The sequence below is a fragment of the Pleuronectes platessa genome, chromosome 7 (assembly GCF_947347685.1).
Source record: "Pleuronectes platessa chromosome 7, fPlePla1.1, whole genome shotgun sequence".
Lineage (NCBI taxonomy): Eukaryota > Metazoa > Chordata > Actinopteri > Pleuronectiformes > Pleuronectidae > Pleuronectes > Pleuronectes platessa.
This window is the reverse complement of record NC_070632.1, coordinates 14355281-14378380: the sequence shown is the minus strand read 5'-3', so window position 1 is coordinate 14378380 and position 23100 is coordinate 14355281. Positions and strand designations below refer to the sequence as shown.

General features: G+C 44.9%; 1 protein-coding gene across 2 annotated transcripts in view; it reads right to left on the bottom strand.

The window, feature by feature from the left end:
- The window catches only part of roraa (RAR-related orphan receptor A, paralog a), a 169636-nt gene that overhangs the window by 6928 nt on the left and 139608 nt on the right, over positions 1 to 23100 (bottom strand). For both annotated transcript variants that reach the window (XM_053426208.1, XM_053426209.1), the window contains 8 exons: positions 7690 to 7775; positions 6077 to 6218; positions 3501 to 3896; positions 2751 to 2872; positions 2512 to 2644; positions 1439 to 1546; positions 372 to 482; positions 58 to 170 (listed from right to left, as the gene is read on the bottom strand). In XM_053426208.1, the coding sequence (XP_053282183.1) occupies positions 58 to 170; positions 372 to 482; positions 1439 to 1546; positions 2512 to 2644; positions 2751 to 2872; positions 3501 to 3896; positions 6077 to 6218; positions 7690 to 7775 (1211 nt within the window). The remainder of the gene's footprint in view (positions 1 to 57; positions 171 to 371; positions 483 to 1438; positions 1547 to 2511; positions 2645 to 2750; positions 2873 to 3500; positions 3897 to 6076; positions 6219 to 7689; positions 7776 to 23100) is intronic.

Here is a 23100-nt window from a genome sequence, read left to right as displayed (position 1 = left end):
GTTAGCAGTCAGCCACTCTGGGATAATGGATGGAGCGTGTGCAGCTTCACACTGTACCTTTGTAAGAATTCCGTCCTCTCTGTGGTTCTTCTGCAGGACATGCTGGAGGGCCAGTTGGATCTTCTGCTGGAGTTTCTCCACCTTTACTTTCTCCTGGAGCCAGGACCGATCTGCAAAGGTAATTATCACAAACTTTCTGTTAGTGCGCAGTCCCATGTAGGTCACTTCACCATCAGGTTGGCTGGTGTGAAAAGTAATGATGCAGTGCCTCTGTTAATTGATAGAGGGGGAACCAGGAGGGCAACAGAGTTCTCTGTTGTGGTGAACGTGTGTCTACGTTTCTTCTCCATTGCACCGTGAGTGACACCTACCAGCAGACATCAACACAAAGGCGGAGAACAGGGCGATCTCATCCTCAGACAGGTGCATAGAACACAAGTTTTTCCCAAACTCGAAGACGGAGCTGATCAAGTCGTCACAGCCTGCCACAGCAAAGGACACACAGAGAGGGCTTAGGATGAGGAAGACCAAAGAACAACATTCACTCTTGATCTTTATTGGGAGAGAGGCACATAGGGAGGAAAGAGGATGGGGGAAGGAATGAAAAAGAACGGCATGCTGACAGCACATGGGAGCGTCTTAAGCAGAACAGGCAATGCTTTTACTGAGTTTTGCCTCCCAGACGAGTCACTTTTGGCAGTTGGGTGGTGTTATGCAAGCCAGAATGAGGTCACTATTGAGGCTTTTAGTTAAATCAATTATTGGGGATAGAGAGAGACAGACGGATGCCACCGCGGCTCGTGAAGCCCATCACTCTGCCTCCCCCGCTGCAGACCCCTCTGCACAGAACGCACAGGACACTGGGACAGACACACATACTCACTCATAAACAAACACGCACACAGAGTTACAGGGATTGGCCAACTCGCACTAAGAAACAGAATTCAGCATTTTTACCGTCACTACGGGACACATTTACATTTTCTTGTTCGTCAAAAGCCAGTTGGAAGTGGGAGAAAAATCCATGGTGGAGACTCTTAGTAATGTCATGGCAGTCAAACACAAATGCTATTTGCTTTTTGCCTGAGATGTTTTATGTCAGACTATCAATGATGGCTTTGATAGCTCTCTCCCAAAAGACATCCCGTCTGGCTTTATTTATTCCACAGTTACAGGAGCCATATGCAGCCGAGCCTCACTAACATCTCTGTTCTACCATAAATAACCGCTGCAGAGACAGCAATGCCAGGTGAGGCAGTGCTCAGTGTTTGTTTCCAGGCCTTCAGCGCGGTGGAGAGCAGAACAGCACACTCTAATTTTGGCTATTACACCAAGGAAGGGAGAAAGACACAGAAAGAAGACACAGGCAGCAGGACACTTAAACACACACATGCACGCTCGCGCCAACTGGCACATGCAACAAACCCTCTCCACTTACCTAATGACTTGAACACATCAGGTCCGGCATATTTTCCATCAAAATAGACGGTGTTGTTTTGCGAGTCAAAGGCACGGCACATTCTGACAAACACGACTTCCAAAGAGCCTGTGGAGACAAGCGAGAACAAGATGCTGAAGCTCAGCTTTGTGTTCTTTTTTTCTCTCTCTCTCTCTCTCTCTAACACTTGCACATCAGTCAGGGATGCAAAACACATGATCACGCTTTGTGCTATTCTTCAACAATGTGAGTAACACAACTACTTTGAAATAAGAGACGACTGCCATCAAAGGGAAAGAAAAAAAAAATCACCTCTGCAGATGATAATATCTTAACAGAAGGCCATTGTTCCATAATGACATGCCAAGATAAAGAATTGAGCTTCATTCAGCAGTGACAGTGCTTATTCATTCAACCTTTATTAAGTGACATAGGTAGAGAATTATTCTATCCTGTAATATGTACCACTCTGTGGGAGTGGATAAGAGGATCAAGTAAAATGTAACAGAAGCTATTACTGCCTCTAAGGAAGATGCTACGGTTTTAAAATGCCACGTCTGACAAGGGATCTCAGTCTTTATTTCATTATTCATAGTGGCTGCGCTAATGTAAATAATGCCCAGGGAGAGACCCAGGAGAGGCGTTTGTTTTCTGTGTGTGTTCGTATGAGCGTCTCTATTTACAAGTAAATATAGGTGACAGTGTGCACACACTCATATCTTTGCTTTAAGTATGTCTTCATGCGCGCAGGCAGACATCACTGGTGTCTGGAAAAAGAGAGGGAAATGGCAGCCCTGGTGATAGGTATTATCTGGGCTCAGAAACACGCTGCTGATCTAATGCCTTGTCCATCTTTTTCTGTGTATGTAGCGAACAGAGGAAAATAGAGGGCGACAGACAGACAGAGAGGGGAAACAGGCCGGGCAGGGTCTCCTCTCTGTGACACTGTCTGTGCGTGTGAGGACGAGGGCTTTGTGCAGTCAGGTCAGCTACGCCCTTGTGACAATGCCAGAGGGGGGCGGTGGTGGTGGGTGAGTTTGACAGCAGCAGGCCATGTTGACAGGCTGTCATACCTGCTTTCAGCAGCACTATCTGATCGTTCTGACACAGCTCCATGAAGCCGTCGATGCGCTTGGCGAACTCCACCACATACTGAATGGCCTCTGTTATTTTGATAGCACACAGCTGCCACATGACTTCCCGGGGCTGAGAACAGAAAGGAAAGAGAGTGGGTTATCTACTGTAAAAGAATGTTTTTGATTATTGCAGCTGCTGCGGACACCGGCACAGACCCCGGCCCTGGTCAAGCTACCTTGCTCTGGTAGCTCTCCACCTCCTCCTGCAGGAAGGCCTGCCAGGTCATCTGCTGCAGCTCCTCCCTCAGGTACTGACATGTCTCCATGTGTGACTTGGAGATGTTCTGGGCCAGGTGCTCTGTAACACAACCATTGTCACAAAAGCATAAGATCACAGTCGAGATCTGGCTGTTACACACAGGGCTATGTGAAAGGGAAGACCTCACTGATGAAATATGCCACAGGAAAAGAAGATTTATTTACTGAGCCTTCAAAAAGGAGGAGAGGCGGATGCGCGTGGGCTTTTTTGACTGGGAAAAGGCTTGTTGACATTTCCTTTTACTGCCTGCAGGAAGCTCATAGCTTAAGGTTGAGGCAAAGCCAATCTAGTTATGACACAAATGCACGGCAAGGATGAGGGGTCCCACGTTACTCACTGAAACAAAGGTCACATTTTCTCTGAGAGAAATATTGAGTATAAGAATTTAAATGGTTTTGAAAACACATCTGTTAAAAGGAGTTCCTGGGCACAGGGGAGCCTAAAAAAATGATTTCCCCAGACTCCTGCCCTGCTGGATTCTGATTGGCCCTAATTAATGGAAACTAATTACAAAAAAGAGGCTCTTTTAATGAGTGTTGGAGATGAGTCTCCAACCTCCTGCTATTTTAAGCAACCTTTGTGTCGTTTGCCCCACGGTTGAGTTGTCCCCCCCCCCTCCATTTTGCCGTCTCTCCTCTTGTCTTCCCCTGTCTCTCGCACTCCTTACCTAGTTCAGCCATGGACACGGTGGGGGATGTTTCTCCGTTGGTGAAGGAGCAGTAAGGGAAGAAGCCAGAGCCGGGGGCGAAGTCGCAGATGGGCTCCGGCTTGATGCCGTTGATGTCCAGGCCTGACTGGTCAGGGGACGGCTGGATGTCCAGGTAGAAGCTGCTGACCGCAGAGTCTGGTTTGCTGCCATCGGGGGTGTGACCGTCCATGTAGCCGCTGAGGTCGTCATGGAGCTCCGTGAGGCCATTGGCTGAGAGGCCGTAGCTAGGTGTGAGTGGCTCCGCCTCGCCAGGCTGTTGTTGGTGTTCACGCTGTTGCTGCTGCAGCCGGTGCTTCTGGACCTCAGCGTACAGGCTGTCCCGCTGCTTCTTCGACATGCGGCCAAACTTCACCGCTGCGACAAGCAGGACAGAATATGAGTGAGGATCCAGTGAAACATCCCAAACAGTTTGAACAGAGGCTCCTGTACTTTATCATTCAACATGTGGATACCATTTAAAAAGGTTATATAAGCCACCAAAAACATTATTTGTTCTTCAGAATGCAATTAAAACCCAAGTAAAAGAGTCAATGACAAATCAAACAGTGTCCTTATGCAACCTCCCTGTTCCTGATTCATTAGGTGAAAAACTTTCCACTGTGTGAGATAGTCTCAACGGTGGGGTTTTGTGTAACACTCATGTCTGGAAAATGCTTGAAACTGTGGAACTCTCTGAGGACAAATCAAATGATCTCACAGTGTCGGCTACATTCTTATTCTTTTCATCAGGAAGTAAATCTTGGAGTCTGAGACACAATGACAACAGTGGAAAAGGAGGCACATTAAATCTATACTGGCTACAAACTGTGTAATACACTCAGGCCATTTTTTCAATATGTGCGGTCTTCTGACAGTTCATATTTAAGTGGTACGTTACTATTAGACCTCCAGACATCTGCTATAAGCATCCTACTCCAATCGCTTATAAGATAACATTTGAAAGAGAAAAAAAGCTAGTCTTCATATTTCTGGGTTGATCATTAATAGCAGATGTCATTAGATGTAAACTAGATGAGCATTCAGAGAGTGCAGACCTCTGCCAAGGCTCAACAGTTTAAATTCACTAGATACAGATTTTCATTTGGGTCTATACCAATTTCCCCAAAATCCTGGATCTGCCCTTGATCAGGATCTGTACCAACATTTTTCAGGATTCTTCTTTGGCCCATGTCCCATCCTTCCACAAAGTCATGTCAGTGGTTATGTCTGCCGTGTGTGTGTGTGTGTGTGTGTGTGTGTGTGTGTGTGTGTGTGTGTGTGTGTGTGTGTGTGTGTGTGTGTGTGTGTGTGTGTGTGTGTGTGTGTGTGTGTGTGTGTGTGTGTGTGTGTGTGTGTGTGTGTGTGTGTGTGTGTGTGTGTGTGTGTGTGTGTGTGTGGTTTTACAGAGTCGAGTACGGGCAGATGGGCTCCGGTGAGCGGAGTGAAGGCGAGAGTCACCTTCGTCTGTCCCGAGTTTATAGGTGTGTGTGCGTCTGAGTGCAAGTTACAATGTGTGTGGCTTTGCAAAGGCCCTCATAAGTGCTAATGTACTTATATGTTCATTAATATTCATGATTATATACATGCATGTGTGTAAGTGAATTAAAGCAGACCAATGTGTGCAGGAGGATGTGCCAGCCTCTGTGCATGAACGTTCAGGTTTTCACTTGTCTGTGTGAAAACATCTTCGATGAAATCTGCCCAGCCCAGCCCAGTCTGGACCAGCGCAGCACAGCATGAGCCCTCCAGCACACATCCCCACCTGTGTGCTCCCATTACTGCATCTCAGCTGCTGCAGCACTAATGAAAACCTCCTATTTCATCAAACCTAGTTTCTATCAAAGCAACAAATTAGGGCCGCAGACAAAGAAGCACTTCCCTGCAGGAAGTGAACGTAGAGCGACCGATTTTCTTACAGTACGTGTTATGTTCCTTTGAAAAAATTGCCAGTCACTAAGGGTGTGTTTTCTTTGTCTGTTCAAGATATCAATTTACAATAGCACCTTGATATATGGCTGTAAATTTTATAAAGCTAATAACAATATTAAGTTATGCTAGGATGTTTTTTTACTCTCCTCAGGTTATATACCCTTGGTCATTTTATCTGAAAAAGAGACAGATTTTTGCATTTTTATTGGTGCTTCCAAACCAATAAGTTGTTTTTCCTGCTGTAAGATTACAGAGGTAACAGTAAACAACATCTTCTAGTGATAAGCACAGTTAAAAAAATTTAATGGTGATATAAAGTTCAGTTATAATGTGTAACGAAAGCAAATTAGCTGCTGAATTTTCTTTATATAACAAAATAAAAAATCCTTAACTTAACACTATCAATAACTTCCAACAATGACTATTTAACTTGTTTCCCCTTGAGGAATTCATTTCTTCTCCTTGAGTCCACAGCATCATCTCTGAAGTCCTGACTCAAAGGCACTTCGGCAGAGCAGAGTCTTTCCCACACAGGGACTCGACCTGACCTGGCTCTTCCCCTCTGTCTACCCACCACCCTGCTGCATCTGCCCACCCGCACATCACTCCTTCCATAAAGCACTTACCATCCCGTGACATGCCCACCACCAGGCACTTCTGCAGCCGGCAGTGCTGGCAGCGGTTGCGGCTGGTGCGGTCGATCAGGCAGTTCTTCTGACGGGGGCAGGAGTAGGCTGCATTGCTCTGCTGACTCCTCCTGAAGAAGCCCTGCACAGGAGAGGGGCACGAAAACACCTCGTATGAACTGGTGTGTAGGTGGAAACATTTTCAGAGGCTGGAGGATGAAATCATGTCTTCAAAGTCCTTTAGCGATAATAAAGATCATTACTGAGTGATAGCGATTTATTGTATTCCTGGTGGTGATATTTTTTTTATTTTACAGCTGCCAAATAGATTGTTTATGAGCACAACCGCGCTGGTATTTCCCGGCTGTAATGAGTGGCATTTAAGGAGCACTGTATTACAGCAGTGTGTGTACAACATGAGGGAGGTGTGTTTGGGTAGGAATGATAACGTGTGGATGGTATTTTTCTTCACAGGGGTTATTAGTGATTAACGCAACACTGGCATGTGCGGTGCTAAAGGATTGCGAATGCACACCGACTGGATTCCTCATCCTTTGACTTAATGAATTGATTCCAGCACGTCATTAACATGCCCCACTCTACTGCTCCATACACATATGTCTTAATTAGCTGCTCATTGGCTGTTTAATTACAAGAAAACAGCTGACAGCTGCCAAGTTGCTTTATAATGGAGGCCATTACGGAAACAGGCTATAACTGCCAGTGACAAGCAGCACTCTTTAATAATGCTATGATTTATGGTCCAAACTTTTGTACTCGCACATATCATTAAAGGCCTCTCTGCCTGGACTAATTAGCAATCATTAAAGATAGATTTCAGCAGTTTATTCTTTAGTGTTTTGTTCCTTCCAGCTCCTGTGCGAGGGAGTGCAGCGCTGGGACGGCTGAAAGGAACTTCTCTCTCTCTTTTTCTCTCTCCTTCACACACACACACACACACACATGCACGCACACACATGCACGCACGCACACACACAGGAGCAAACAGCAAAGGTGCAGCCTGGCTGAGGAATGCTAATGATGTGCCTGGTGACAAGCGCAGGGACAAGAATACACTCTAAGCACAAAATTCCCCTCTCTATGACTGGCTGGTGCATTTGTAACAGTACAAAAGGCGGCTTCAATTGAAGCAACACACTGTAGCAAACAGCCAACAATGTGCTATAATTCAAAGCACTCTCCTTTTGATCATTTCATTTCAAGAAGAGCAGGCTGCAGTGGAGGCAGAAAACACAGTGAAAAGACATGTCCCTGCAGGGAGAGACAGAGCAAGGCAGGGGAATGACTTTGTACTATTAATTGTGGTTTTCTGTGATGTCCTCCACGGTGCTTGACCACTTTAATGATCATATTCTTGGTGTTTACACTTCAACGTCCCCTCTCCAAACGTTCGGGAAAACTTCAGCAACATTTTTCAAATCTTTTTCCTAGCAAGCAACTTTCTTTACAACTTCAATTTTCCCCCGTGCTCTCCTACTCAGCTCTCCTGTCCCAAGGCACGCACATGCACAGACACAGACAAACACACACACACACACACACACACACACTTCTTCCCATAGCACAAACAGGTTCAGTCTCATGATGCTTACCTTACAGCCTTCACATGTTATAACACCGTAATGGATGCCTGATGATTTGTCTCCACAGATCTTGCAGGGAATTATTTCGATTTGAGCTGCAGAGAAGAAAAGGGAAGGAAAAAAATAAATAAATTCAACATCTTGCTGTCACGAGTCACTGTACAACACCCGCACCATGGATCCATGTTGGTACATAAAAGAGCACTGTGCTTCTAAAAACATGTCATCCGGTGGCTTTTGAATCCTCACTTCCACAGAGCCTTATCTGAATATTTACGAGTTGCAGAGATGTTTGTGCGTGCGTGTGTGTGTGTGTGTGTGTGTGTGTGGCGTGCATGTGTGAAGGGAGGGAGGACATCTTAAGTCCTCACAAGCAGCCAATGTAAACATGGTGTCAATTTGCATCCTAAACACAACTTGGAAGGAAAAACCAACTGACCACGAACCCTAATATATCACAGAAGTACTAATACTAGCCTTGCAATGACAAAGGCTCTGTTAGCCACATGAGGAGCTGTATTCCCCCTTGGAAAACTTGACTTCATGAAGCCTCTTAAACTTCAAAACCATAAAAACCTCAGGCGTAAATCCACTGTGGCCACAAAGACTCATAACATGCCCACTGCGCTGGATGGAGCGATGGCAGTGACTGTATGAGAGAGAGAGAGTGTGTGTGTGTGTTTGTGTGTGTATCTGTATACGCTATAGAAAAAGGTTTCAGTGGGGGTTGAGCTGTGGCGTTACGCTGTTGACAGGCTTGTGATTCAGCCGCCATAGAGGACAAAACACAGAGAGGATAGGCCTCATCCATCCTTGGCCTTCTCTTCAGGAGAAGACCACAGGGCAACACAGCAGAACAGACGGAACACACAGACTTCAGAGGCACAGAACTCCCAGCTTGTCCCAACGCTCTCAGCTTTATCACTGCAGCCACTGATGCTACATCCCTCTCCACCTCCACCTCCCCCTCTGTCTTCCCCTCTCTCTCCCTCCAGAGATCTCTATCTCAAAGTCCTCCTCCACATCTCCAACATCTCGGTCCCGCCATCCCAACAGCGCACTGCAGCGCCAGACGAACTCTGCTATCTGATCTAAATCGAGGAAAGATCACTGCAGGATATTTTCTCGTAACGTAATGGTTTTGCTCCAACCAGCCACGGAGCCAACCAATCAGAGCCAAAAAAGCTATTGCAACACAGATCTATACCAATTAAGGGAGAATATTATGATTTTTGCCTTAATAAGATGCAATAAAATAAAATTTGAATCATTAAAAAGTGCTGGTACATTCACTATGTCAAAGTGTTACATCAGCCTCTCCCCTCCAGCCAAGCCTATGAAGCCTCGTGTCTCTAACCAAGACTAGGAGCTTCAAATATCCCTTATATACCTTAACAACCACCCTATTTAATACAGTGTGATAACATCAAAAGTACGTTTGCTGGGGTTCAATCCAGAGATCCTTGCCCATTTTAATCAGCTGCCTCAGAGCCTGTAGTGTGTCATGTGGATAATGTCCTTGTCCCTGAGGCATGCCCCGGAGAGGCCCTTAACACAGAGCCTCTAATCCACTAACCCCGGAGCCACACTCTATTCATTCAGGAATCTGTGTCTGTTCTCCTCGCACTGCTGGAGTCAACAAGACCGGCCATGTTTACATGGAATTAGCCTACATTTTAGTAAAATGAACAAAAGGGAGTGGTGGAACATGCACAATTAATTCTCTTGCAGACAACACCTCCTGTGATTTGTGATTCTCACATACAATAGAGGGCACTGCACCTCGTCGGCCCGGATTAGAGTGAAATCCAGGCAGGAGGCGGGATCGGACAACCTAACTGAGAGGGTTAATTTATAATTAATCTTTTCCTTACTGTGCACAGTTGCTTGTTATTTCGGTTAGGTCTATCGTTGTATGAGTGCACTCTATTGTTTGTTTTTGTGTTCTCCCTGCATGAGCATTAGCAGTGCAGTGTGTTTCGACTCCTTTAGCATTTTCAGCCTCATTACTTACATAATTTGTTCTGACATGCACTCAAAACAACTGAAGCGTGTTGTAATTATGACTAGCTGTGGTTTTGTTGAACTAAAGGTTGTAGTGTAAGGCCCCAGCCATTGGGTGGCAGTGCAGGGCTGTGGCTATGGTTGTCTTGCCAAGTTAAGCCAGGCTTCCACCCACCCTATTCAACCCACAGGCTTTTGGCTCAGAGCTCCAGCCTCTGATAGCTCCAGGCTTAGGCTGCTGCTAGCTTCCCCCACCCCCACAGCATAGCTGTGAGATGCCTTCATCTTTCCTGAAGAAGCGAAGCTGGCTAGGCGTTTGCTCAGGCCTGACAGAGGCTGTGCCACATCAGGTGAAGGCAGTGGGAGTAGAGACGTGGGGGTGCCAGGCCGGGAAGGGCATGCACACACACAAGCATGCCTCACAAAGCCCTATCTGCAGCAAGAAGGCCCTGAGTGCACAGAGCCTCACCAGCTAACACCCTCTCACTCCACCGCTGCACAAGCCCATGGATGCTCAGTGCACTCAACAGTAAAAATGGTTTGTCTCTGGACCGACTGAGGCAGGCTCTGTAGTATCTTGTAAAAGAAAAGATCTCAGCGTGAACATATAGTTATTTCTGCCCTGGAATAAGCTGCTTTGAAAAAGAGTAAGAGGGGGGCCAGGAGAATAAATACAGAGAAGCGACACAATGGAGATCAAATGCACCATTAAGTCACCTACACCATCAAGTCAAAAGTTGTCCTCTTGAGTGACTGGTCCCTGTAGCTACACATGAGACACTGAGGATGATTTAAACTGAATTCCCTGTCAAACGCTTTGCTTATGAGCACTCCCAATCTGGCAGTCAATATCTATTGACATGAGCTGCAGTGTTAACTGTCCCTTGGTGTGAAACAGGCAGCTGTTGGCTTGCTTGAGCTTGACCAGCACAGTGCCACTGATCCCATTCACCGTGGCCGCCTGCCTCCTCGTCTCCTTGTCTGCCTGCCTGCCTCCCTGCCAGCCAGCCCTGCCTGCTCGGTTTACTACATCAAAGGCAGGCACAGTTAGATGGGGAGACATGCTAAAGCCCATCCCAGCAGCCTGCTGCTCCTCACAGCACTGCGAGATGGCCTCTGCATGCAGGCCACTTCAAAGTCACCTGCTAAGACGCCAAGATTATGCGTGAATCAGATCGTGGCACAATCACACCGTGTGCATAAGTGTAAGAGCTGGACAGCCGCTAAACACTGATTTCCTGTATGCGGAGCTGCAGCCTGGCGTGGATGTTTTGGACAATGGGCATGAGCATAAAGAAAAGACAGTCAAGCCGAATGTTAAAGCTTGCTCTTTGTCTGTCTGTGGCTGAGCAGTTCAAGGACACTGATTCACCACACTCTCAGGCCCTTTGAGGGGATGACGTGCCACTCAGAGCACATGTACAATAGGGCAGCGTGGCCACTGCATGATCGCCCAGTGTCCTTCACCGTCTTCTCCACAGACCTGAGATCAACCCACACTGCTGGATACTACACATTATCAAAGACCTGGAAACTGACAGACAAATGTGAACATTGAGAACAATTTGCCAAATGCACGCTAACAGCTTACAGGGGCCTTGTCATACTTTATTTTATTATAAGCATCCAACATACAAGACACTGTCAGACGGAGCACTTTTTTTCTATGCACTACACACGTAGTATTGCCTCATTCGAAGATATAAAGGATCATTCATATGACATGATAACACTGTGAAGCTGAGAAATAAAGTGAAAAATTGGTGTAATATTTGGACATGATGATACTACTATAATTTCATGTTTCTAAAATGTAAGCTATAGCATGCTGGTGACATAGAAAAAAAAGAAATAGAGGTGAAAATCCTACAGGCTTGTGCAAACATGGAAAATCATTGGTCAAAATCTCCTGGCTGTTCCCACTGAACCCTTGGACTACTGACATAACGCTGGAGGATTATGATTATCCCTTACATTACAGACCCATGCCCAGCCAGCATCATAATGCTGAGAGCCTAACCCATTACGCGATTGGACCATTAAATCATTTTCTGATTGCCTTCTGATTCACGGTAGATGTACAACGCACGTCATTCTGAAAAGAACACATGTGAAACGGTAGGAAGAACAACATGTGTGCTTCTCTGTGCATGGTAGAGTGTCAGTGAGTGTGAGTATACGTGTGTGTGTGTGTGTGTGTGTGTCGGTTGCGTCGTGTTGACAGCTGTCAATGACAGAGTGACGCAAGCAAGTGGGCTCATGTCAGAGATTATGTAAGGAACTGGACAGGGCACAGCAATAGCCGATTAAAAATGTCTCCCTTCATCAGACAAAAAGTGTAAATACATTCTCTTTCTGCAATATTTTGGAACAAAAAACATTTAAAAGCTTGTAAGGTCCACATGTCTGCTATACACAGCAGCAGATTTTCTTAAAAACAGAGCTTTTACACATGGTCAACAGACAAACGCTGGCTGGGAAACGTGTACTAAGCAATGATCCTCCAGCATTATGCGCAGCTATTTATTTTTTGCTACATGAACCTCTCATTTGGCGTCGGAAATCAGCTGTCGGTTGAGTCTTCTCTAAACAGATCCCCATGACAGTTGGATCGAGCTGTAGAGAGACGACAGCCTAACAAGAGCTGGAATCAGAATTCTGCCTCTTTTCATCTGCCAGGGCTCTGCCATCATGTGAAGTCGCACGACACAATACTTTTTTTTAAATTTCCATTTATGCAGCAGAAGAAAGGTTATTTGAATGTCAGCGGCAAAGGACAGTCTTGGCACGGAACACAAGCTGAATAGTATAAATGTGTTATTTATTTAGGGATCGGAGGCAGTTGGCATATTACCAGAGAGATGCTCTAATAGCATTGGCTGGTTTGTAGCACAAAAAAAGCACGCAGCGTTTGTACAGAAATTCACCTGAAGACCAAAACTCTATATCATCACTTTAAACAGCTTCCATTCAGTCTATAAACACGCTGAAGTCATCAAAAAATACTCTGACCAGAGGGATTAGAGCAAGGAAAGACATAATTGACACATTTTGATGTCTCTATGCTGCGTGTAGCTAATTCCCCTCCAATCATTTAGCTGCCTAAGCTGTGATCCCCCTTCACTAGAGACTAGCTATATTTGACGAGATATTTCTGTTTCAAAAGATGGGCTCTTTAAGCCTTTCCTATTATTTCTCCATAGCAGTGCAGTGACTTCGCTAAGCTCAGGTCTGGACCATCGCCCTGGGCTGCTTTTGGGATGAACTCATGCGTGCATCTCTGTGTTTGTTTGTGTGTGAGGCCTATTAATATTTCAACACTGCCCAACTCAAGATGCCTGTACAACACAGCAGTGCTTCTCTCTTCATGTCTCTCCCTGTATTTTCTTGACTGTTTTATTGAAGTGCATTCTGACACCCTCTATGAGGGGGAGCAGGAGAGGGAAAGATGTACTCCCAAACCACAGCACAAGACATCTCTCTCCACGTCTCTTTCTCCACCGGCGTAACAGTAATTTGGGCACTAATTTATGTGTTGTCTTGGCAAAGATTGACGAGCTTCCTGGCTGGGAGTCTGCGCGCCTGCACTCTGGGGGAAACAACAAAAGCCCTGGTTTACCGAGCAGACGAGCACCATGAAGGGTAGCATGTGTGCGGCGCTCGTCTCCCCTCCCCTGTCTGCCCCACCTGAGCTCAAATCTCTCCCCACTCCTTACCTCCCTCTATCCATCTTCCCCCACCTATCCCCTTCTCGTCTGTGACTGCAGTGACAAGTGAAGTTGTGCCCGGGTGCTGGGGACCGGAGGGCACGCCCCTTCTGTGTGTGTGTGAGCGTGTGCGGGCAGGCGTGCACGTGTGCCAGGAGGGAGAAAGGCTCATACTGTTTACTCTGATGGCAAAATACAATCTGGAGACAGCACTCTCTTATGAATTCCACCAGCCTGTAGTTAGTCATAGAAAGCCAGTAGAGTGGCATAAATATGTGTAGCAAATATTTACATCCTTTGTCTAACTATTTAGATCATTTGGTTCGGGCCCTGCGTGAGATGACATATGAAATTAATCTATTAAAATTTATTTTTTAAATGGAAGTGGAAGTTTTCACATTGTGAGTCAGAGTTGCTTGCGAACGGTTTTGCTTTACGCATGCAATGTGCAGCAAGGCAGTGGGATGCACCAAAACTCAAAATCACTGAAGCTGAAATCACACAGGACCACCTGATTGACTGGTGCAGGAGCTCCAGTTTGAATTTTAAGATTTCGCTGAGGTTCAGGTGAATGTCCGGAACCTTTAGTCTGACCACTTGCACCAAGCAGGCAGTGGTTAAGGCCCTGACTGCGGTGCAGTGTCTTAGTCAAGCACCTCTCTGCCTCCCATCTCCCTGCAGGGACAGCAGCCTAGTAGGCTCCTTTAGAAAAACAAGAATATATAAATAATGAATCCTTCAAAACATCCACTGCAATTACACGCAGAAACCTTTACATAACAACAAAGAGCCTTGTTCTATTGCACCAGGGAATTTGCTACTGCCACACTGTACAACTTGCTTCCTACTGTAATTGCTGTATTAGTATGCATTTCTGTAAGACATCCAGAATTCAGCTGTGGGTTTTTGAAAAGGATCTTTCTACTGTTTCACACAAAGAAATCAAAACTTACATCCATACAACTTCCTGCATTGTCTTTTCGCCGGAGGGGTGACAGAGAATAGGAGCATTTTATGTAAGCATCTCAGACATTTGCAAAGTGCGTTTTTGGGTGCCTCACTTCTGGTGGATATTGGGGAGGGTGTGGGAGAGAGGGGGAAATTGGAGGAAGACGGGAGGTCCCATCTCATGCTGCTGCTAAGGGTCAGTGGGTCAGAGGCACGCAGCCAGAACACACATGGATAGCAGGCTGAATAGTTCAGCTGACAGTAATTGTCCCTCTGTGGTCTCCTTAGGAAAACATGTTTCCAGACAACGCAGACTGGCTGCACGGGCCAGATAGTAATCATGATCTTGATTTGCTCCATCGAAGAGGGAAGCTGCAGCATAAGCCTCCAGTTATGACGCAAGTCACTATTTCCACTGGCGTTGACATCAGCTGAGGACAGCTCTGTGCAAGGACATGTGTTAATAAATTAAGTGAAGAGTTCTGTTCCAAAACATTTGAAATTAAATTTGGAGAGGAGAAGAAAAACACATTGTGTCAGGAATGTCTGTACAAAAAGGACGTTCCACACTCTAAAAAATGACGGCAAATGAACAACTATCCTTTAAAAAATGTGATGATAGGAGTGGAGTTAGTTAGTGTGGCAGGTATACTGAAGTGTTATTTCAGAAAGTGAAGTAGTCTGAGTGCACAAAAGTGTTTCCCACAGAATTCAAGGAGAGACGAATTCAGAAGTCAATTTATGGCGGTAAGTGACAGGTACACAGACTAAAGAGTGGCAAGCTCCGCATGCGGGGAAGAACTGCACCGCATACAACTTGTGGGTAAGCACACATCTGCAGCTGACACTAGAAGGTCTGACTGCATGGATGGTAAAAATGTAATGGACCATAGTGTGAGCCAACACGTAGCAAATAGTGCTGCAGACAGCTTTACAATTCAGAAACAGAGAAAAAACATCAATTTATGTTATTATGCAGTGTAAAAAATGTTGGTTCATTATGGTGGGACAAATTACAACATGGCGGACAGGAGTCCAGAGAAATAATGGAAAAACCCTGCACACTACCTTAACATGTGCCACTCTTCCTGCAATGGAAGTTATTGTCTCCAAGCCTCAACAAAGACTGCACCTCTGTTACTCAACTGTTTTTATTTTATTTTACAGCTAGGCTGATGCACACTTTTTACAGCACCTCGGCCATTCTGCTTGAAGGTCTTTGGTATTCATCAGCTGAAAAAGAGCAGGCAAGGACAGGGAAGATGAATGACATCAATGGCCAGCCGATACTTCCAGGGATGTGTGATTGAGACAAATGAGCCTTGTTACATTAGCTGGGATACTGAATCCCGCTGCTCAAAGATCCAGAGCTTGATAGAGCTGAAACTAGAGGCACCCAACCTTTCCACAGATCACTGGTGTCATGGGGCCCCAGTAGAAGAGTTTTTTCTAACAATCTGCTTCACTGGTCTCACTCTTTCTGTTTTTTTACTGGGACTATATTACGCTTTATTTACAAGAGAACACATTTGTATGCGCAGGACCGCACACGCACACGCACGCACACGCACACACACACACACAAAGCTGCTAGTTGGCCGTCAAAGATTTTTTTCCCGGCTCTCTCCTCCAGGTGCAGGGAGCAAATTAAAATGAGACAGAGCCATTATCTAATCCATATACAGTGCCCTTGGCTATTAGTGTCTTAATAAGTGACTGAGAACACCTCCATCATGCACCATTTATCCTCAATGCCGCTAAATGTGCAAAATGAATAAGCTGATTATGATCGTGACCATGTGAAATATTTGCTTAAGATGAAATATGTAAAGCAGTTTAAAAAAAAAAAAAAAAACTTTTTTTTCCCGGGGAGTATCACACCTCGAACTCCAGTGGATGGACTGAAAAAAAAGTTTGGATATATCAGTGATGAAACGCGATGAGAGGAAAGGATTTTTTTGTGATTTTTTTGTGCCTCTTATTCATCCCTTCCTCAGCTACAACTTTTTTTGTATCTGAACCCCATTATATTTAATATAGGTAAAAAATATAGACCATAATAAAGAGAGATACTGTTTACATGTCGGTTGGGTTACTGTTAGAATACCAGAGTTACCTTAAAATCTAGCGAGCAATTAAGCTACAGTCAGGTTTAAATTAATGGATTTAAATCACTTCCCAGATGTTATGCTGTATGCCCAATTCATTCTTCTGTGTCTAAGCTACGCCCTAGCCTACACGAAGATGTGTACCCTAAGCAGAGCCCTACGCTGTACCCTGACATGCACCTACCCATTCAAGTAGGAATTGTTATCGGACCATGGTAAGAAGATCGAGGCAATGAATGTTAATACACATTATACAGTTCTACTACAGATGCTTGTTGCAGTCCAGTGACAAACCTTCTAGGATATCTAACCCTCTTGTATTATAGTTTAAAACCAGGCCATTTATTTAGCTTCCTGTTTGTTCTATTGATTACAGGAATAATCTCTGCCTACACTGTGGATAAGTTGCTGAGCGATGCCACTGTCGACATCCTCCTCCTCCAGTTGTAGCACACCGTCTGAAAGACATTCCTAGATGACAGGGGTGCACGAGGAGCGTCTACTGCCATACAGAGTTCACAGACAGCTTACAGCGTGTGAGGCACATTCCCCCTGCACTGCTGTTTTCATAGTCCTACAAACACTGGCCTGCTTTTGTTTAACATGGCAGGATTAAGCAGCCATGCGCAAAGCATGCTTTCCTCCTTGCACGCTGTGCTTACAGAGGTAGGCCTGAGCGCTCGTTTCTTCCTTTTGGTGAACCAACTTCCTTGACTGCCGGTGAATGCACGGTGGTGTTCTAATCCCAGGCAAATAAACAAGTGCCAAGATTAATGATTGCATAAACACATCCCAAAAGCCCCGGAATAACAATCGGCTCTTCAACCTGTTCTGCTGCCACGCAAAAGCTCCTGGAGTCAGCTGACAGACAGAATATCCATCCCTTCCTTCCTGCTGCCTCACAACAGCCACAAATTGTTTGTGCTTCACTGCTTCATCAATGAGAGGAAACTGTCAATATTTTCCACATGACAGTGGGCCACACTAGGAGGGAAGTTTTAGCATGAGCAGGACACTACACAGAATATCTGCCATCAGTGCTCAACATAACATACCTGTCTAGGGCCATAATGAAGTCTGATTAGTTTGTGACCCTTCTAGACTATCACATCTCTGACTTATGAAAAAGACAGTTAGGCAGACAAAGGAGTACATTAAAAGTGTGTATGGCAATAAATCACAACAACAGACCAAGAAAGGCCATTAAAATGACATTAGGAGCATGGGCCATCTTCTCATCCCTGTTATCCCCGGTCTAAGACGAGCTGGATTGTGATGAGTGCCGGAGATAGAGAGAGGTAGAGAGTGAGAAGGAGAAGGGAGAGGGAGAGAGCAGTGCAGTCCATTGGTCCAGGGCAGGGGAGCGTGGGACGTTCAGATGAAGTGGGAGGCCCCTCTCCAGGAGGTTGCTCCTCAACATGAAGGCAGACACAGCATAGCGCCTAATGAGGGGTGAAGTGGAGCACCCTGTGGGACCCCCTCAGGCACATTCATTAGGAGATGAAAAAGTGTTTCCCGTGGCAGAGCAAGTGCCTGGCGCGGCTCGGACATGTTTAATTTAGGGCCATATGAAAACACAAGGCCACTCTGGCCAGGTCCGCTACGGTCAGGAAACCAACAACACACAGCGCCGGCGAGCCACCGCTCGGCTAAATGACTGTGATGTGTGCGGAATTGAATTATGTTTTTTATTCATGGAAAGGTTTAGGGTTTGATTGCACCAGTTAAATCCTTTTTTATTAACTCGATTATTAGCATTCATATTATTAAAGGTCAAGTGGACTGATACTTCTAACTGTGGGTAAAAACTCTGTTGTAGACAGGCTATTATTGAGAAAATGGGAGGCTTATCACAAGTTTCACTCCCTTTAATGCATTGCATTTTGTTGCATCTTTTCGGCTCCAGGCAAAAATAACAGATTCATTTAGCCAGTGGTGGTTTGTGGAAGGGAACCAAGGATTATGGTAATGCGGCACTGAACGCTGCAAGCAAAATACAGTAAAAGAGAAATTGCTGCAGTAAGAGACACAGGAAGAATATCTGAGAGGTTAATTTATATGATTGCACAAGTCTGCGTTCACAAATGCATCTTGAAAATCCCATATCGCACAAGGTAGGCTGTTTGTAAAGACACCGGAAGATACTGTGCTTCTTGCCTTCCGCTGTGTGAAGAGGGGCATTACAGAGCATCAATCCATGTTGATTCAAATACACGTCCACTCATCACAGCTGCTTATCCTTGTACCTGATGAATCCTCACATTTATTAAGGCTGTCTTCTTGCCTTGTTAGATATGTATAACCAATCTCCTGTAATTAGCAACTGCTAACCTTTGGGGTGCTAATCCCCCATGAATTGTGGATTTGTACATCAAAGCCCACTCTCTCCCTTATAGCTTGGTGCTTGAAATTACACTCGATTTGAAACCTGCAATTATTTGTATAGCGTGGATGCAAACAGTCTTCTCTTTTATGTCTCTGAGAATCCGGTGGGTTTGCAGTAAAGAATCCTTAATCCACTCCAGTGGAATCCAAATATAGAGTTAACACTAGCTCCCTAAAATTTGGATACACAGCCAAGTGCCTGCCGCGCACGGAAAGTGGAGGAAGCTTCCCTCGCTCACTTTTTTTTTGTGTGTAGTTAAGATTAGATTTCTTGAGTGGCTTAGATGCATCACGTAAGATGCAAGGGGGATTGCCCACGGGCGCAACACAACAGCTCCTCGACAAAGGAACACGGCTATGCTTGTAGTTGACATCCTGTCCTTTTCACGAGAATTAATTGAAAGTTAATTAAATAATCAATGGTCTTTCCCCTTTGTTTAATATAATCATATGTCCAGGGTTCTGTCAACAGGGCCAATGCTCGGGTGTTTAGAGTCAGATTTAATTTATACTATCTTCCACTCAAGGCCAGACTAAATCCATTGTGCAAGGAGGGAGAGATTACAGAGAGGGAAAACAACTGAAAGAGCTTCCCACACACACACACACACACAGACACACAATCACACAGGCACGTGGGCATGCACAAACTTGATGCTTTTGCAGAGAGGATGCCTGAAGCATTTATTTTCTTTAATGAGAGACATGAGTCTCGCATGTGTCAGTGATGCACAGCATGGGAACAATAGGGTTGGCTTTAATTCCATCAATCTACTGCATTTATCCTTGTATCACATCAATACCTGTCAGTTAAGCTGGATGAGATAAATCATGCCACGCAGACAGAGTCGGGGGCCACACTGAGCTCAGTAAGTATGCAGACAGAAAACTCATCTTAAAACTCAGGGTTGAACGCGGCTACACACAGTCAGTGACAAATTTAGAGCATGCGTCTTAAGCAGGGAAATACAAGAGATTAGCTTGTGAGACAAGATGACACAAAGATCATCCTTCCTGCACTTACTCTGGTAAGTGATTAAATAGCTATGAATTAACAATGATGTTGTTAGGTATTTAGAGGAAATGCTACACCTCCACTGTCACCTAAGCCTCCCATGGAAATCTCTTTACTCACCTTATTGTAACAGGGATCCCACAGCTACACCTCTCTTACCATCTTAATGGGAACTGACACCCCACCTTCCGACACCTGACATAAAATGCATGCATAAGTGGGCAAGGTGCTATTGAATGACGTGGAAAACTTGACTGTGACAAGGAGAATCGAGATTCATATTCCTCAGCCATGTGTATTTGTGTGCGCAGGCCTGAACTTTGTGTAGAGTAGAGAAATAACAGGCAAAAGTCCTGCCGACATATGTGCAATAACATCAGATTTATCGTCAGATTAAAAAAAAAAAAAAAAAACATATAAAGCACTTCTAGGATTGGCTTTGAGCGATAGCAATAACACTGCAGGCAGCCAAATTATGATTTATGTACTTTGGCTTGAAAGTGCACGGGGCAGTAATGTATATGTGTACAGTAGCTGGGCTTCTCACAGTAGCATAGGGGCGACTCAGAGAGAATACATTTGGTGTAAAATTGCTTCATCTGTTTACAATTCCATTTGGAGTTTATGAGAGAGACAGGCAAGCACAGCCTGATATATTGCCCCTGTGTCACGGCATGGCAGGAGCATCCACACAAAGATTCATCTCTCACTTAGAAGCCAAATGATACGTCTAATTTGCTGGGAGCACAGTTATTTTTAACCTCTCCAGCTGTCAGATAATAGAGCTTGACTGTCAGCGCTGGTGTGTGTGAGTGTGTTAAAAGGTTGCAAACTCTTTTCAATTTACCATTCCCTTTGACTGAATTACAAAATGCACATTCTCATTAGTTATCTGATTGACATTGCTGCTTCTTTTATCAAAACCAAAGGGGGGTTTAAAAAGAGTTGACTGAATTAAGATGGAGACTTCCAACGGCAAGCTAAATTTGGTTTTTCACATGCGTTGTCAATAATTGCGATGCCTTGAGAACATCTCAGAAATCCCACTTAAGTGAAGGTTGTTTTCGTCGGTATTAATTGGACAATGTGATGTCTCTTCATGAGTCTTCTGACTGATCAAGTCCTTTTGTACAGTGCAAAACCATAATGTGCAAATGTGCTATCCTCTACAGCTATTCTTGCTTTTGCAATCCCCATTTTAGGAAGGTGAGTTTATATTCTGATGTCTAATCTCAGCAGCTTTTATTTCATTAGGGTATTTCTCCCTGAAGAGAGAAAAATGTAACTGTATTATACAAATGGCCCTTCTTACAACTAACACAAGAAAAGCAGCATTGTTGAACTAATGCAAAGGGCCACTTACAAAAGGCCATTGGAAAATGTTCTTAATCAATGAACTGGCAGAGGCCCGCATGCTGGTATCACTGGTTTGGCTGATGTAATTTAGATAGACACTAATTGATTTCTCGGCCTCTCTCCCTCAAACCGTAGATGTAAATCACGGCACCTTAGCAGCACTGGTTAGTCTGCACTAACACGATAATGTAACAGGAAGGCACGGAGTGATCCAAAGAACGTAACAAAGGAGTGGATGTGGATATGGAAAGAATAGAACAAGTCATGTCAGGCTTTAAATTCAACACGCCCTCCATCTTGAGCTTTTTCCGCATTGTATATGGAATATAAACTAAATAACAAATCAGTCGTGCACCCAAAACACTGTTTATTTTTTCTTCTCATAACAAAATGGAAGGAGGAAGACCATTGTTTACCTCCCACGGCAATCTCATTTTTCCTATTGTAAACAGTGCTCCAGTGAATGACTATATTTCCACTGTCCCAATAACCAGCTGACCTCTAATGTTTGCTAACTCCAGCTTAACAGTGCGTTATGTAAGAGATCGGAGAGGGAGCATGCTGGGACTGAGCGCTGTTCCCTTTGACCAGGCCAGCTGAGGCAGCCGCCCGCCCTGCTTCCCTGCCTGCCTTTTGTGCTCTGACAAAAAGCCTAGCGAGCTCTCAGTGGGCAGCGACACTTCACATCGACCACGTCTGACTCTAGCTAGAAGGTAACTCAAGATACACAAACTGTGCTCATGGCATGGCCGCTCTCGAGCCCCATGCTTACATGAGCAGACCAGAGCTCAAGTGACCTGTTATGGAACTGTTCCTGACCTCAGCGTTAAACTGTAATCTGTGGTTGTTATTGCCTTTAAATCTCCCTGCAAGGTGTTGTATTACAGCTTAAAGCGCTGCTACAGCATGAGGGACAATAAAATCTGCTCTAAGGCAAAGACAAAAATGAAGATAAGAACTGAAGGCTTTAGGAAAAAATAGTCATCTGTGATATGGCGAAATAATAGATTTAAATATATTCACTTGATTTGCGCTCATATAGGACCTTGCTCAATTTGAGGAAAACATTAACAGAATCATGAAGTGTGCTTGGAAGAATCAATAAGTAAATGTGCTCGGGAATAAAAGGGGATCATCTTTTTTTTTTTTTTCTTCAAAAGATGCATGCTTATCAAAACAGAATTTTTGCAAATAGGCTGATTCAGTACAATGCTGTTCTTGCTCAAAAAACTTGCTGAAAACGCCTTTATCTATCCTAACCAAGCGCTCACACTTCACACTGTAGCAAGTGAGCAGCCACTGTACTTTTTAATATGCTTCCATATTGGCAGTGTCTCCTGGCTCACTTCATCTGCGGCTGAGCTTCATACTAAGGTGCCAAGAGTAGTGCTCTTTAAGGGTTACATAAGAAGCAGCTAATTGTTCTGGGTCAGTATTTGGGATCTAATCCTCAGAGGAAATATGATCCACCACAACAACTTTCTACATGTAGCCCCAGCCTGGCAGGAAACAAAATACTCATGTATGAATCGAAACAAAGCGAATATACAGCGGTGACCAGCAGGAGGAATGATTTCTTCTCCTCTGCCTTATTGACACACTAGATCACACGAGATGCTTGGCTGGCACAAACGCTGCCCTGTTACAAAAGAACACAAGGCTTGGGGAATTTTCTCGAAAACCCGTTGCAATTCTCCTCCATGCTAGTTAAATTACAGAAGAGGTCACAGCGGGGGACTTCGGAACACAGCTACCAATCAACTGCGGCAATTCTCCTGGTGTGTTTGTCAACATTGCTGCCTGGTGTAATTGGCATAATAGTCAGGTTAGCGCTCAGAACAAACTGGGCGTCCTCTTGGCGAGCACGGGCCGTGTCATTAAAGGGACATGTTTCTGG